The sequence below is a fragment of the Osmerus mordax genome, chromosome 6 (genome assembly GCF_038355195.1).
Source record: "Osmerus mordax isolate fOsmMor3 chromosome 6, fOsmMor3.pri, whole genome shotgun sequence".
Lineage (NCBI taxonomy): Eukaryota > Metazoa > Chordata > Actinopteri > Osmeriformes > Osmeridae > Osmerus > Osmerus mordax.
Genome location: NC_090055.1, coordinates 3,340,270 through 3,355,889, shown reverse-complemented (window position 1 = coordinate 3,355,889; position 15,620 = coordinate 3,340,270). Strand labels below are relative to the sequence as shown.

Below are 15,620 nucleotides of genomic sequence, written 5' to 3'. Positions count from 1 at the left end.
CAGCAGTGGGCGACAGAGAGCACCCACTGCTCACTGATGAGTACCGCTCCGCAGAAGTGGTAACCGTAGTTCAGGGATGCCATATATGGCTTGGAGTTAGGCTCACATTCCTGCCCACCAATGATTCTGCCGTCTTCCCGGGGTACTGCCGCTGAGAGAGACACACAGAGAATGTAAGATAGACACAATAGGAAAATGATGAAGTCATAAATATGGCTGATGAAGTCTGCAAGTAGATATGTGCGTGTGTGTCTATTTACCAGCAGATCCTACCAGCACTATCAGAGCTAACAGTTTCATGGTGTCCAGAGAGCGTCCAGATGTCAGTGATATCCAAAACCTATCTGGCTGGTATTTATACCCAGCGCCTTGCTCTTCATCCCCCAATCTTCCCTTCAGCTTTTCCTCCCTCCACCTTTCCCTGCACCCTCTGCCAGGAAACACACCTGTGTCACACATAGACCTGGTCAAGGACGATACACTTCATACAACTCACACTCTGACACATCAGTTGTTACGAAGTTGGGGCTGATAAAGTTTCTAAGCAGCCGTCTAACAGCAATACAGATTTGAACGCAACTCTGATATATTTCATTGGTATTTCTTACCATTTAGTTTTTATGTAGGTTTTTTGGGGTGGCGACGGGGGATGGGGGTGCGGGGTCAAGGAATTCAGGGAGGGGGGGTGGGGGGGGGGTAAATTATGTTTCATGCCACCAAAGATTTGGGCCTGAAACCACCCTCCAATGTGTGAGAAAAAGAACACCTGGAGTCAAGACAAGGATTGCTGCAAAACATGTTTGTTCTGTCCTCTGCAAGAGGTCATTGGAAACCTCACATATGACTTGGGTATAATGAATTATGCTGAAAAGTACAACAACCAACAATACTAACCTAGAAATGGATATTACCAATAAACTAGAAGGTTCATGCAGGTTCATTGATAATATAAGTTGAAGTGACTAACAGTTAAGATCTCTTTGTGGTAGCACTACAAAAAAGAGATGAAGCTATGAGACAAACAAGTAAACAAACCTCACATTCAAAAGGATGGCTGCTTACTGTCGGTTGATAAAAGGTAGTTACAAACTGTCAATGTGGAGTCTCTTTGTAAACGTTTAAAAGTTCAACATAAGGATTCCTCCATGTTTCAAGCCCCAACTGCCCTTCTCAACCCAACAAAATTACACTTAACCAAAATAGGCTGGTTAATCTTGGTATCCATTTATCAAGGTCAATTTGAGACTTGGCACTGGGAGAGGGGAGAAAGAGGGAGGCAGGTGGTTGGGCGTTTGCGGGCATGGAGCAAGGGGATGGAGAGGAGGGGTGAGGGAGAAAGGACAGGAGGGGCATGAAGTTATACTGATAAAGGACGGATGTATAAAAGTCAGAGGAAAAGAGTGCCTCAGTCCACTTTGGGTGAAAAGAAAACTTGACGTGTCAACGGCAGGATGATTGGCTTGATTGTACTTGCACTCTTGGGTGCTGCAGGTAAAACACACTCTCTCACTCAAAGGCAGACACACACACACACAAATCTTGCCTGCAGAAGCAACAGGTGAAAACACGCAATACGATTAAGGATGCTATTATCACACACAGTGAGAGCAATTACCGTCTCAATTTGTTTTATATACATCACAGCATGCCCCTCACAACCGTGTCTTTCATTTCAGTTTCTACTTCACGTCTCCCTTTCTTATGTCCCTCCATCTTTTCCTCTCTGCCTCTCTGCCTCCCTGCCTCTCAGCCTCAATTCCGCTGAACGACCGGATCGTGGGGGGGTATGAGTGTGAGGCTCACTCTCAACCCTGGCAGGCGTCTCTCAACATCGGCTACCACTTCTGTGGAGCCTCGCTCATCAACGACCAGTGGATCATATCTGCTGCCCACTGCTGGATAAAGTGAGTACTATTGGGACAGAGATGTCTCGATTATATTTGGGCGCAAGTAGCCTTTCTCTCTCTCTCTCTCTCTCTCTCTCTCTCTCTCTCTCTCTCTCTCTCTCTCCTCTCTCTCTCTCTCTCTCTCTCTCTCTCTCTCTCTCCTTCTCTCTCTCTCTCTGTCTCTGTCTCTCTCCCTCTCCCTCTCACTCCACCTCCCTTTCCCTCACTTCACATATCCTCTGTTTTACTCCATTTTTTCCCCATGTCCATCTCTCCTTCTTCCCCACTCTCCTTCTTCTCTCAGTCCATTTGCACAGATCGCCATCCTGGGGGACCATCACATATGGCAACATGAGGGAACCGAGCAGTACATGTCTGTGGATGCCATCTACTGGCACCAAAGCTACAACTACCAGACCATGGACCATGACATCATGCTTATGAAGCTGGCCCACCCAGTTACCCTCAACAAGTTTGTCCAGCCCATCGCCCTGCCCAAGGCTTGTCCTAAGGCAGGGGAAATGTGTGTGGTGTCTGGTTGGGGCAACATCTATACAGATTCTGGTATGTCAAGAGATTGGATAGGCCAAGGCAAGGCTTGGCAAGGATAAACTAGGCTATGCTGGGCTGGGCTACATTAAGCAATAGCGTGGTCTTGAAATGAATGTTTACATTGAAAGGCTTTATTCCTAAATTGATGCATTCTTTTCATTCACCTGATGAAATCTCTGTCTCCCTCCTCTCACTCCTCATCACTCTCCACCAACTGGTTCTTCTCTGGCTAGTCTTCAATCCGTTTAACCTGCAGTGTGTGGACGTCCCTATTGTGTCTAAGGAGGACTGTGACATCAACTACCCCGGTCAGATCTCAGACACCATGCTGTGTGCCGGCTACCCAGAGGGGGGCAAGGACTCCTGTCAGGTAGGTGACATACACCTTTGCCACCTACTGTCGAATCTGTTGTGTGCCATATAGTACAGGCTCCCGACACAAAAAGTGGACAATTCACAGGTGATCATAATGTGCATAGAATAGCAAAAGGATTGAAAGGACTGTTAGTGTGAGGTTTAAATCTTTCATGTTTACTCTCCTCTTCCCCTTCCTCCTCCTTTTCTTACATCATTCCTGTCTCTCACTATCCTCCAACCCTCCAACCTCCATCCCTCCATCCCTCCAACCTCCATCCCTCCATCCCTCCATCCCTCCTACCTCCATCCCTCCATCCCTCCATCCCTCCTACCTCCATCCCTCCAACCTCCATCCGTCCATCCCTCCATCCCTCCTACCTCCATCCCTCCAACCCTCCAACCTCCTTCCCTCCCACTTTGTGTTGTTCTGCTGTCCTCCTGCCAGGGTGACTCTGGAGGCCCCCTTGTATGCAATGGTGAATTGCAGGGCATAGTGTCGTGGGGCTATGGCTGTGCCCAGCCTAACTACCCCGGGGTGTACACCAAGGTCTGCGCCCTGCTGCCATGGATCAACGAGATCCTCACTAGCTACTAGACTGTAGCCAGTACCTTTCCCATCACGGAACACGGGTAGAAAGAAAAAGAAAAGGGGAGATAAACAGAAAGAGAGGTTGGGAGGAGAGAGAGAGAGAGAGAATGGGTGGGGGGATTTTTATCCCATATTTAAGGAAATATCTGAGGAACTCCAGGTCAATAAAACAACTGTTTTTTGACTCAGTTTATGTCTGCATTTATTTTTTCAGAAAAAAACATTTTCAAATGTATTTACACCCATCTCTTTCCTTGTTACTCCAGTTCGACACATTATAATAGTATTGTCTGATACATTCATGAAACTGCCTAATTTAAGAATGACCAATATAGTAGTATAACAAAATTATATATATACTGTACTTTAAAGAATATCCTCAATCCATCAAACAACCAGTGCAGTCATACATACAGTACAAGTCAAACTATTCTTGTTGACTCTAGAGCAACAAAATGGTTTAGAATTGTCTCCCTTGCTGATCTGTTGGAGAGGTCCCAGGGCCTGAACACTGCCCTGATCTGCTCCACATCTCCTCTTCTGATTTTCTCTCTCTTGACTGCAGGAAGCTTTATACACCTGATGGAGAGAATAACACAGATAAATTAATAGACTTAAAAAAGTGCTTTTTACACATGGGGACAGTGACAGGGACAGATAGGATCTAAAGCTGAATCTAAACTCAACCAGGTCCAGACACTGGTCCTTACTTGAATAATGTGTAAGGCCTTTGAGAGACGTCTTCCAAGAAATCACCAAAAGCTTTTTTCCGGAGCAACGGTAGGTCTCCCTCTAGTGTTTCCATCAACTGCTGAAGATCATACTCATTGGCCCCATGGGTGGATACCAGGAACACTCTGGGATCCTTTACTTTGGCCTGGAGGTGAAACAGACAGTCCCTCCTCATCCGGTTCAAGACAGAAGGTGCTGTGAAGTCACACTTCCTGCTCTCTGACAACAAGTCGTTGTCAACCTTAGACCTCACAAGGTAGAAGGGCCTGTGTCTTCTCAAGATCTCGTCCACGAGATACATGCAGTTTTCTTTCGTCCTGTCAGAAAACACAATGACAAACAGATCATAAAGATCCATGTTCATTTTCTTGATGTAATTCTTAGACTTGAATGAAGGGGTTCCCATTCCTGGAAGGTCCCAAAGTCTGACGTAGGGGTGTTTGGGATGAGGGTACATGGTTGGTGTCATTGTGGTCTCTACTACTCCAGTGGGCGCCCCTTCTTCACATTCAGGACTAAATCCAAGCAGGACATTTACCAAGGAGGATTTCCCCACCCCTGACTCTCCCATTATGGCAATGTCCACCATGAAATGGTCAAAGACCTTCAGAGCAGTCTGAGACTGAACAGAGACACGCTGTGCTTCCTGAAATTCAAGTTCTTTCTCGAAATCTTCCTTCATAACATTCTCCATTTTGAATAATAAAAGATTGCCAGCTCTTGTCGAAACTGCAAGAAGCACAGACTGGTTCAGCCTCTTCTTGTGATATGTTTCTTGTACTGCAAAAGCTAAAATGTGAAACCCATTGCCAGTGGCGCAGGAAGGGAGGTGCTGAGGGTACTGCAGTACCCCCTAGCTGCAGGAAGGAAAAAATAAATAAAGGTGTTAGTAATTTTTTTTAATTAAATATATATATATATATATATATATAATATATTAAAACAATATAATAAATCTTTTTGCTTTGGGGAAGAAAATAGACGTGGGAAAAATTGTCTTTGCTAGTTTTTAGCTATCACAGGCATGCATCTTGCTATATGGGGTTCACGGAAGTTGTTACTTGCTAACGGATAAAGAAGAACGTGAACGAACATGGGCCAATTAGAACTTTTTGTGTGTGAACGAGCGCTAGTGAGCGAGAGACCTAGAGTGTTCATGTTCATGTCCGAATTTTTTTTTTCCATATGCAATATATATATATATGCTTATTTTTTCCCCATGCAAATACTGTAGCCTTATATTATAGACAGTACCTCAGCTCTCCCACTCAAAATACCTTCCAGCGCGCCTGCCCATTGCATGCCCCAGATACCTTATAACTGCCAAACCTGTTGAGCAACACAAACATTGTAATTGCTGTTCGAAAGACCATGATAAAGGAATCCACGCCACTTTTCTTAGTTTATTTTACATAAAATGAAAATAGATTAAAGAAATATGGATTATTGTAGATTAACAGTGCAGATGTAATGACACTAATGTCTGATAAAAGAAAACATGGCATGTATTGCTTCAGAATGTCCACAAATACTTACATGTTCAGGTAAAACAATACAATCAAGAAACAGAAACAGTAAACATGACAGATATGATGTGATGATTGTGTAGTTTACGTGTACCGTTCTGTACAGAATGTCAACAAATACTTACATGTTCAGGTAAAACAGGTAAAACATAAAACATTTCCAAGTTTAGTTGCCAATTATAAAACCTTTTCATCTTTGTGTAGAGATTGTCCACATGAAAAAAGTCCCAGATGTACTTAATTATACATGACAATACACATTTTAATAAAGTTAACTATCAATGCTATATGTCAAATTATACATAATTCACTATTCTGGCATTTGCCTCTTTGTTTTCTGTTATGTAACACAGAGTTACAGAGTTATTTAATGAAGTTACAAAAGAGGGCAAAGTGGCATAGATTGAATAAGGGCTGCCCTCTTATGCTCTGACAGGTTCTCCATCAGTGAATCAATTAGTTTCCGAAAATCATACTTTTCCAGCTCAAATGAAGAGATTAGGTAAACATCCACATTCCCAATTCTGCTCAAATTGTCCTGACAGCTCAACCGGATCTTGTTGAGGACTTCATCCTCATTGAAGTTTTTTTTCCTGGACTCTGCACTGATGTCATGATCAATCTTCGAACGTACAAAGTAAAACATCTTCTTCCTCTTCTCGATTTCTTTGGCCAGCATCATGTCATTCTCTTTGAACCTCACTGCTCCGATGAAAATAAAAATGTCATAGATCTCAAAGTTGACATCTCTCAAATAGTTTTTTACTCTGAATTTTGGGGTTGCAGTGCCTGGCAGATCCCATATGAACACTTTCGACATGGAGGGGTGGGTGTATCTCCTAGGTCTCTTGATGATTTCAGTCACCCCAGTTTCTGCGGCTCCCGTTTCCTCGTCCGCGATCCCCAGAAGGGCATTTACGAAAGTCGATTTTCCTACTCCGCTTTCACCTGTCACAGCCACGTTTATAGTTACATCCTCCGTCAAGTTCTGCTCCTTTCTTGCTTTAGCTGCAATCTCCTCTACTTTGGCCCTAATATAGATCCTCAACTCTTTGATGATACGGGGTTCTTCATATACGGCAGCCATGGTGATCCTAACAATTAACTGTGTGGAAAGAGTCAGTTTTGGACATGAATATGGAAAAACCTTCTTTGATATTGTCTGACGAAAAGTGCAGGTCTAGTAGTTTAGAGGTTTTGCATTTTAGCATTACCAGTATAATGGCAGGTATCCTGAAGTAAAAACTTTCTAACTTAAAGAACTAAACAAAGTAATCTGTCTTTAATCACATGTTAATCAAATTATATGTTGTAACAGCTAAGCATTTAAAGGATATAAAACTTACATGGTTATTATTCCTTCAGTTGTTGAACTATACTACGCTACTCCCAACCGCCACCTCTGAACACACTGTAGCAATACAAACTCATTCAAAGCCTGAAGAACAAGTGCTACGCTGGAACATTCCAACATTGCTTTAGCATTCTGGAATGTACTGCAGGTGTTTTTTAATGCCAAGAAAGCCAATCATTCTTGAAGTTGCCTGGGGAACGTTTAGAGCAGATGTGAATAGGAGATGTTATCTCAATATAGTATTGTAATAGCATTACTATAAATAAACTGGTTATTTATTATCCTATGATCTACAAAGTCACAAGATGTGGGGTAATACCTACTATAGATAAAGATACATTGTCTCGGTTGGACAATGTAGCTTGTGTGTGTCGTTATAGCCTATCGTAGGCTTAAGTTGGGTTGTGTGTTTGCACTACTCAATCATCGTTCCGCGGCGTTTTCCATTTCCATTTTTCCACAAAACAGCCATTTGAAACATGAATTATAATGCCAAAGTGAGACATATAATATAGAGCTAATTGTTGCTAACGTTGACATCCAATTTTGCCTAATAGTGCGCGCCGACGTTCCGCACGCGAGTAGAATGTTGGCGTTTGCTGGAAAACGGCGCACGTTGGTCAGACTTTCCACGATTCCACCAAACCCGACTGGACATGTCAAACTCGAAAAATTCCATCTGACCAACACCAACAAACATCGACACACACAGACTGACGGCGCACACTGATCACACAGTTGGCGTTGGTTATAATTGGTTGGCGTTTGTCTGCAGTGTGCAGCCCTCTTTCAACTAATTATTGATCAAAACGATGTTATTTTATTGATTTGTCATGGCTAGCACTATATGCAATATATGTACTAGAGTGTACATTCTTTAAAAAATTACACTGGATTATATTTAATTTGATCATATTTACTAATTTGTCAGGTGCTGTGTTGAAATGAGTAAGCCTATATTTCAGTCTTCCGTTTTATTTTCAAATATCTTCAGAACAGGTTATCTGTGTCATGGTTTATTTCAGATATAAATGATAACAGTCTTGCAAACATTCTTTAGCAAGTGACAGATAATACATCCAACTTTGTCACTTGTGCCAAGTAACAAAATTATGGAAACAATAATGATGACATATACCTATCATGATTAATGAATGTTTAGTTTTTATTTATTACCCAACACATTTAATGGGTTGAAAAGAAACAAATAAGAAAATGCATTCAGTACATAATATCAGAAAATGCTTACATGTTCAGGATAAAACCACATTTCCAAGTTTAGTTGCAAATTATAATATTTTTTTATCTTAGTGTAGATATTAAACACATATTACAGAATTGTTATATTTACTTAATTAAACATGAAAATACACATTTTATTCTAAAAAAAACAAGTTACCAATCAATGCTATGATCTGTGAAATTATATTTAAATGAACGATTGAGAAATAGTAGCCTAATAAAAGTTACAGTTATTTAATTAATGTAGCCTATCGAAATGACACATGCGTTTGTGAACATGGAAGAAATTGGTATTAAAAGTCAACGATTTTTACATTAGCCTACGAAAGGAAGTTTTTTACATCATGCTCACACAAAGCACATACCCTCTTCGTTCGTGCAACTGAAACAAGCGCCGCAGTGTCGCGTCTCATTTTTCGAAAGAAAGTGCAATAGCGAGCACAGCTTTAGCGTCATCAGTCATTTCTTTAATTCCTTCCTGCAAAAGGTGCAATGTGGTAGTAAATGAAATTCCCATTGCTGCGAGACTTCCAAGGCCTAAAATGCCGCTTAACACAACCTCAAACGCCTTGGCTGTTATCACGGACCTATGGGCAAACATTCCAACCACCACCCTTTCGTTAATTCCGTTAGCGAAGCGAGAGGTCATTGCTATCCTCAGCTCTCTTTCTGGCTTGTTGATACGGGTAGCGATCCTTTTGATGGATTCTGCATCCAACCCAAAGGAAACATGGGCCTTCTTTAGGAACCCCTGCATGACGCCAATCTCACAACCCACCGAGAGGCCTGGTATGGCGATGGCCGCAGACGTGGCAGCCCCAGCAGCCACGGCGAAGGCAATTTTGTAGAGCTCCCTCTTTTTTTGTTCTATCATTGGTAGAGAGCAAGCTGGCATAGATTGAACAAGAGCCGACCTCTTATGGTCTGACAAGTTATTAATCAGTGAATCAATTAGTTTCTGAAAATCATACTTCTCCAGTTGAAATGTAGAGATTAGGAAGACATCAGGGTTTCCAATGGTCCTTAGATTGTCCTTACAGCTCAACCGGATCTGGTTCAGCACCTTTTCCTCATTAAAGTTTTTTTTCCTGGCCTCTGCGCTGATGTCTTGATCAATCTTCGAACGTACAAAGTAAAACATCTTCTTCCTCTTCTTGATTTCTTTGGCCAGCATGAGGTCATTCTCTTTGAACCTCACAGTTCCAATGATAATGAAAAAGTCATAAGTCTCAAAGCTGACGTCTTTTAGATAGGTTTTGGCTTTAAAGTTTGGGGTCCCAATCCCTGGCAGGTCCCAGATGAACACGTTAGTCATGGAGGGGTGGGTGTATCTTGTAGCCATCATGGTGGTTTCAGTTACCCCAGTTTCTGCAGATCCTGTTTCCCCTTCCCTGACCCCCCTAAGAGCATTGACCAAAGTGGATTTTCCTACTCCACTTTCGCCTGTCACAGCAATGTTAAGAGTGACATTATCCATCAGGTCCAGCTCCTTTTTGGCTGTCTCTGCACTTGCATTTGGTCTGTTCATAATATAGCTCTTCAACTCATCCAGGAAACAGGGTTCGTCATATATTGCAGCCATGGTGATCCTGACGATTAACTGTATATAAAGAAAGACAAAGCGTTTGACATTAACATGGAACATTTTTATTTTATAATGTCAGAAAAGTTCAGGGTATAGTAAGAGTTTTTTAATTTATTTAACATTTTTACCAGTAATGTCAGGTATCCTGAAGAGATGACCCCTACCCCAACCCTCAGCACACACACACCCCCAGCACCACCACCCCCCCTCCAAAAAAAGAAAAATGTCCAACTTAAAGCACGTCATCTCTCTTCAACAACTGATATGTTGTAAACAGCTAAGCATGTAAAGGATATGACACTTAAATGGTTATTATTCCTTACCTTCAGTTGTTGAACAAGAGGCTTCACTAAACTGCCACCTCAACACACTGTAGCACACTGAACAAGTGCAACTAAGCTTGAACATTCCAACATTGCTTTAGCATTCTGGAATGTACTGCAGGAGTTTTTGTAACACCAATAGTGCCAATTGTTTTGGAAGATACCTTTTTTTTGTGATCAGGGGCGTCGAGGTGGCGGGGAAAGTGGGACTGACTACCAAGGGCCTTAATGGGGAGTGGGCCCTCCGAAACCTTGAAATGAACATTTGTTGAATTTAAAAAATGATTTAACCAAAATAGGATGGGGGGGTTGCAATCTCTTCATGGGGCCCAACATTTATAGCGGTGCTTCTGGTTGTGAGTAGGTAATGGTAGGCAATGGCAGTGATGTCAATAATGGATTGTAGTATCATTCCTCTATGAACTATGTCTTCAGGTGGCTGAGCGGTTAGGGAATAACCCCAGTGCCTTGCCCAATGACGTTGTGTCCTTGGGCAAGGCACTTCACCCTACTTGCCTCGGGGAGAATGTCCCTGTACTTACTGTAAGTCGCTCTGGATAAGAGCGTCTGCTAAATGACTAAATGTAAATGTCTTAATTATCTTGCCAAGAAAAGCATCATAAATATAACCAAAGTTATAAGCTGTTAGTATGTAACACTGTAGATAATGGCGGGATGACACATGGCGGGGAACCCATGTGCTCACATGGGTTCTATAAAAGAAGCCCAAAATAAAAACATTCTGCTGTATTATTGAGCATTACAGCAGCTATACATAATCATTGTGAATAGTCAATGCTATTGAATTGAGTTGATTACTGCGATAAATAACCCAATACTTATTGTACAAAAGCATAATAATAGTAATACATTTTATTTGTATTGCACTTTATATTACAGCAATCACAAAGTGATACAGAGCATATAATAATGCAAAAGTTAATAATTACAATTTAAAAAAAGATCAGGGTCAATAAATAGTTAAAAGGAAAACCTATAAAATACATTTAGTAAAAAGCTTTTTTTTTAAGATATGTTTTTAGGTTTTGTTTAAAAACATCTGTAGTCATATTATACAGTATTGGAGAAGTGAACTTTCATTGTGTAAGTCTTATGAGCTGGAACTTGACAAAAACAAGACATGCAGGTTGAAGGGAAGGCTTTCGGTAAAGTTCTCATCTAGGGCATCAAAAGTGTCACAACTGGGTGTGCAACATTCTCGACATTAGACCAAAACATTTCCTGGTACAGTATTTTGGCATGACATCCCATAACTTACAGTTATTGCTCTTCCTGGTTTAGTCTGGAGAGACTTTTCTAAAGTGGAATTTCAAAAACGTATTAAACTTGAGGGGTTATTTTGGGAATAACTACACGTTTTCAAATATTTAGTATGCAGGCCGACAGGGCTACAAATGGATTGTTTAAAGAATGTGCTCCATCACAATGTTTTGTCAATGAATGCAGAGGTACAAAAAGAAGAAGTGGCTTCACAAGGGCTGTTGCTCAAACTTGCTGAGAAGAGTTGCTAAATTCCGTGATTTTTCAAAGTTGGAAACTTCCCGTGGGAATTTATGGGAAATAACAGATATATTTGGGAGTTAACGGGAATTTTTGGGAATAAACTGAAAAAACGTGTTGCAGCATAATCTTGATTAAAACAACCAGATTTAATACAAATTAAGTTGAATTTCTAGGCTGCACATTCCTCAATGTCACGTGCACACGTGTTCACGTGCACACTACATACTGAAGGGCTATTGGGACACACCCCTTGCATGCCCTGTGCATTCCTCCATCACATGCAGAGATAATTTCTAGAATGCTGCACAATACAGCAAGACTATTGAAGCCACACTACTACATTTAAACCCAAAGATTACATTCAGTCAAACCATTTTCTTTTCAAAGAAATAATGAATTTAAGTTCTGCCCAAAAATAAATCAAAATAAAAAAAATCTGGTCAAGCACTAGAATAATTCCTACCTATGTCCAAGATAGGTCTTTGTCTGTGTATGGTCTGAGGACACAGATACAGACATATGCTTACATTTATTTGCACAAAGGTTGCGTCAACTCAGTTTCACAAGTGAATCATTTCATATCATACAACTCTGTTAAGCGCGCAGACAAACACCCGAAAGAGCAGGGGCACAAACTTGCCAATGGCATAAAGCAAACTCACATTCATGAGAGCTCAGGAAAGAAAGCTCGCAAGCAGAGACCATAGAGAAAGTGCATTAAGGACACCTAGCGTGCTCTCCTAGATTCCCCTGGCTCTTAAATTACACCTGCAGTTTTCATAACATACTTCTGATTGGTCTACAAATAAGAACTTCTTGAAGGACTAATTTCAGCGAAGACACTTTTCATCTGTCATAATAATTAAGCCAAACACCCTTTGGCAATGGAGATACTTATAAATATTGGTCATGAGAAAATACATGAGACAAGTCATTGTTTTTTACACTTTATTTGTCTTTTACACTTGTTTGACTGAGTGTTTGAAGACTGCACAGGGTCCAGAGTGGTGTGACTGTGCTAGAGGTCTGTTCCTGGGATCAGACTTAGTTTCCGGCCATGGTGCTGGTGAGCCAGTCGTTGAAGATGCATACCTGAAAGTGGAGAGAGACACGTTAGTGGGTGTCATGTGAAAACAATCATTCACAATTCTGACTCATCTCCGATGAGCTTTACTGGCCTCTGCAACATTTTTATTATTCTAACCTCAGGTCTAACAATGTACAATTAGCATACATAACTAATACGTATTTTTGATACATTTTTTTTATCTATCAAAGGCCGACAAATAGAGATTCATGAGATTGCCTCCAGCAATAAATACATTTATAAATCTCCACCACTGAATAAAAGCCATCACATCCAGTTACGTGATTTATTACTCAAACTAACAAACAGCATGAAGAACGTTTTGTCCAGTCTCACCTTGGCGTAAACACCGGGGTTATCCCTCACGGCACAGCCGTAGCCCCAGGACACGACACCCTGGAGCTCACCGTTGCAGACCACGGGGCCACCGGAGTCACCCTGAGAAAGAGGGAGAGAGAGAGGGAAAAGAAGAGGAAACATGAGAAGGAGACTGAATTCAAAAGTTTTAGGCCTTCATGACACTTGTGATGTTGTGAGACCATTAGTTGAGCAACAGCAGCCTCTACAGATTCATGTCGCTCATCACAGTACCTGGCAAGAGTCCTTGCCTCCCTCCAGGTATCCAGCACAGAACATGGCGTTGGTGATCTGGCCAGGGTAGGAGTTGTCACAATCCTCGAAGGAAAGGATGGGGATGTCCAGACACTGCAGCTTGTCGCCATTAGCAGCTGTTAGAAGTTACCGTGATAGTAAGAAAGACAAGGAGAAAGAGGTAGATATTGTTAAGTCAGTTACAGACAATATTAACAGTTATCTGTTAATACAGGACATAAACAGCCTGTAACCCAAAATCACAATACCATGGTGGTCCATACTCACAGGAGCTCATGGTGTTGCCCCAGCCAGAGACTTTGCACATGGTGCCAGCGGGGGCACAGCTGGTGGGCAGAGCCACGGGCTGCACGAAGGCGTTGAGGGTGGCGGGCTTGCTCAGCTTGATCAGCATGATGTCGTTGTTGATGTTGTAGGAGCTGTAGTTGGGGTGACGGATGACGCGGGCAGAGCTGATGAACTGCTCGTTACCCTCGTTCACTCTGATGTGGTGCTCCCCAAGACGAACCTCCACACGACTGAAAGAGAGAGAGATGCATAAGAAACAGTCAATGTTTTTTCCCCAAAAAATTATAGGATTACATTTACAGTAAAGTTGCAATCCCTGTTAGAATGGGATGCTGGTAGAAAGCAGAGCTCATGTCAACATGGGGGATACTTACGACTTGTAACAGTGAGCAGCAGACACAACCCAGTTCTCGTTGACCAGGGAGCCACCGCAGAAGTGGTACCCAGAGTTCAGAGACACCTGATGGGGCTGGGAGTAGGGCTTGCACTCATACCCTCCGACGATCTTGTCCTCCTCCGTGGCAACTGAAACCAAAAGAAAGTATTATAATAATAGTAAACTATTCTATTTTCATCACTGACTGAGTTTACATGCAGTGTAACTTGATGACATATTTAACTGTCTGTTGAGGAGGGTGCTGAGTGGGAAAGATTTACTCACAAGCAGCTCCGATGAGCAGAACGAAGACCAGAGACCTCATGGTTGCTGTGTGATGCTGTTGATGAGAGGTCCAGACCTGCACACCTGCTATATATACACGGCCAGACACGCTGTCACAGCTCCGGGACAACCTCATTGGTCAGCAGGGCCAGTCAGCGGAAGAAGGATAAGATTAGGTGATTCCTTATCAGAATGCATCCATGTGTGTGTTCTAGCTACACAAAAACAGGTCACCATTGGAACTGTCTGATACGTTGATCTGTTTTTGAAAGTTAGAGATTCAGAGCATTTGACTTTTTAGTTAAAGCACTGTACTTTTGTTTTTTACTGTTTAAATTCTGTTATTGTTTGTGTTCATGTTCAGTTACAAATGTAATGATATGCCATTATTTGAATGTGAATGTTATACTTGCCATGTTCTGCTAATGCACTGTGATCATGTACCTTATTGACATAATGCTTGTAAGACTATAAGTTGTTTTTCGGCCATTTCTCAGTCACCACATAACATACATGTAATTTAATTTTACATTTCTTCATGTACACTCAAACGTTCAAAAGATTATATATAGTTGTCAAATTTAGACAAAGCTGTTCTAATACCTTGAATTTCTAAAAGAATACCCCCAAAAAAGCATATATTCCAAATGCTTTATTTATCATCAGGATTCAATCTCTATCTTCTATCTCTATGAGCAGAACGAAGACCAGAGACCTCATAGTTGCTGTGTGATGCGATTGATGGGAAATCCGAAGCCTCACCTGGTTTATATCTGCAAATGGGACGGCTGCCCAGTTTCATTGAGCATTTTGATTGGTCAAGCACTGGCCAATCAACAAAATACAAATACACTGCGGTGTAACATTGCATTACTGTACGTCACTGTACTCGCCATCAGGCTCCTGTATCGCCATCAGGCTCCTGTATGGTCATGGACATAGTCATTGATTGACCTCTTAATAGTTACTTACACACCGTCACTTTCAGCTGCTGGTTGCACTATCTGTAATTTTGCACTATTGCACTCACTGTACTCCACCTAGGTTAAAATAGGTTATAGGGTTGCAATAGGTTTTATGTGTAGTTAGGGTTAGTATAGTGTATTATTTATTGTTATTTGTATATTTAGGAAGTTTTAGTATTTAGGGTTAGTATAGTGTATTATTTATTGTTATCTGTATATTTAGGAAGTTGTACTTATTTAAGCTTAGCATAGATGTAAATTATGTTCTGTGTACTTATATGTCATGTTATGCCAGGTGCTTGCGTTGTTTTGTCTTAAGAATGTCAGTGCCCAGTCT

At 41.5% G+C, this 15,620-nt stretch overlaps 4 protein-coding genes across 6 annotated transcripts; 1 reads left to right on the top strand and 3 right to left on the bottom strand.

The window, feature by feature from the left end:
* Window positions 1–1,410: 1,410 nt before the first annotated feature.
* Window positions 1,411–3,572, top strand: LOC136943736 (serine protease 1-like). Its single transcript, XM_067237162.1, has 5 exons — window positions 1,411–1,491; window positions 1,751–1,904; window positions 2,191–2,450; window positions 2,672–2,808; window positions 3,241–3,572. The coding sequence occupies exons 1-5, from the start codon at window positions 1,452–1,454 to the stop codon at window positions 3,388–3,390; spliced, it is 741 nt and encodes a 246-aa protein (XP_067093263.1). The 5' UTR covers window positions 1,411–1,451; the 3' UTR covers window positions 3,391–3,572.
* On the bottom strand, window positions 3,567–7,050 carry LOC136943735 (interferon-inducible GTPase 5-like). 3 transcript variants are annotated; one of them, XM_067237159.1, is made up of 3 exons: window positions 5,371–6,013; window positions 4,095–4,973; window positions 3,567–3,963 (listed from the first exon to the last, which is right to left on the bottom strand). In XM_067237159.1, the coding sequence occupies exons 2-3, from the start codon at window positions 4,808–4,810 to the stop codon at window positions 3,807–3,809; spliced, it is 873 nt and encodes a 290-aa protein (XP_067093260.1). In that variant the 5' UTR covers window positions 4,811–4,973; window positions 5,371–6,013; the 3' UTR covers window positions 3,567–3,806. The 3 variants fall into 3 exon arrangements, 1 of the variants encoding a protein (XP_067093260.1); XR_010876720.1 differs by lacking the exon at window positions 3,567–3,963 and adding an exon at window positions 6,989–7,050 and having other exon boundaries at window positions 4,844–4,973; window positions 5,371–6,747; XR_010876719.1 differs by lacking the exon at window positions 3,567–3,963 and adding an exon at window positions 6,989–7,030 and having other exon boundaries at window positions 4,844–4,973; window positions 5,371–6,875.
* A 1,597-nt stretch (window positions 7,051–8,647) lies between these two features.
* LOC136943888 (interferon-inducible GTPase 5-like) lies at window positions 8,648–9,820 on the bottom strand. Its single transcript, XM_067237372.1, has one exon. It carries the CDS (start codon window positions 9,818–9,820, stop codon window positions 8,648–8,650), a length of 1,173 nt encoding a protein of 390 aa, XP_067093473.1.
* A 2,782-nt stretch (window positions 9,821–12,602) lies between these two features.
* Window positions 12,603–14,443, bottom strand: LOC136944705 (trypsin-1-like). The gene is made up of 6 exons (XM_067238575.1): window positions 14,319–14,443; window positions 14,032–14,182; window positions 13,637–13,887; window positions 13,349–13,485; window positions 13,094–13,195; window positions 12,603–12,762 (listed from the first exon to the last, which is right to left on the bottom strand). The coding sequence occupies exons 1-6, from the start codon at window positions 14,356–14,358 to the stop codon at window positions 12,715–12,717; spliced, it is 729 nt and encodes a 242-aa protein (XP_067094676.1). The 5' UTR covers window positions 14,359–14,443; the 3' UTR covers window positions 12,603–12,714.
* Window positions 14,444–15,620: the final 1,177 nt, after the last annotated feature.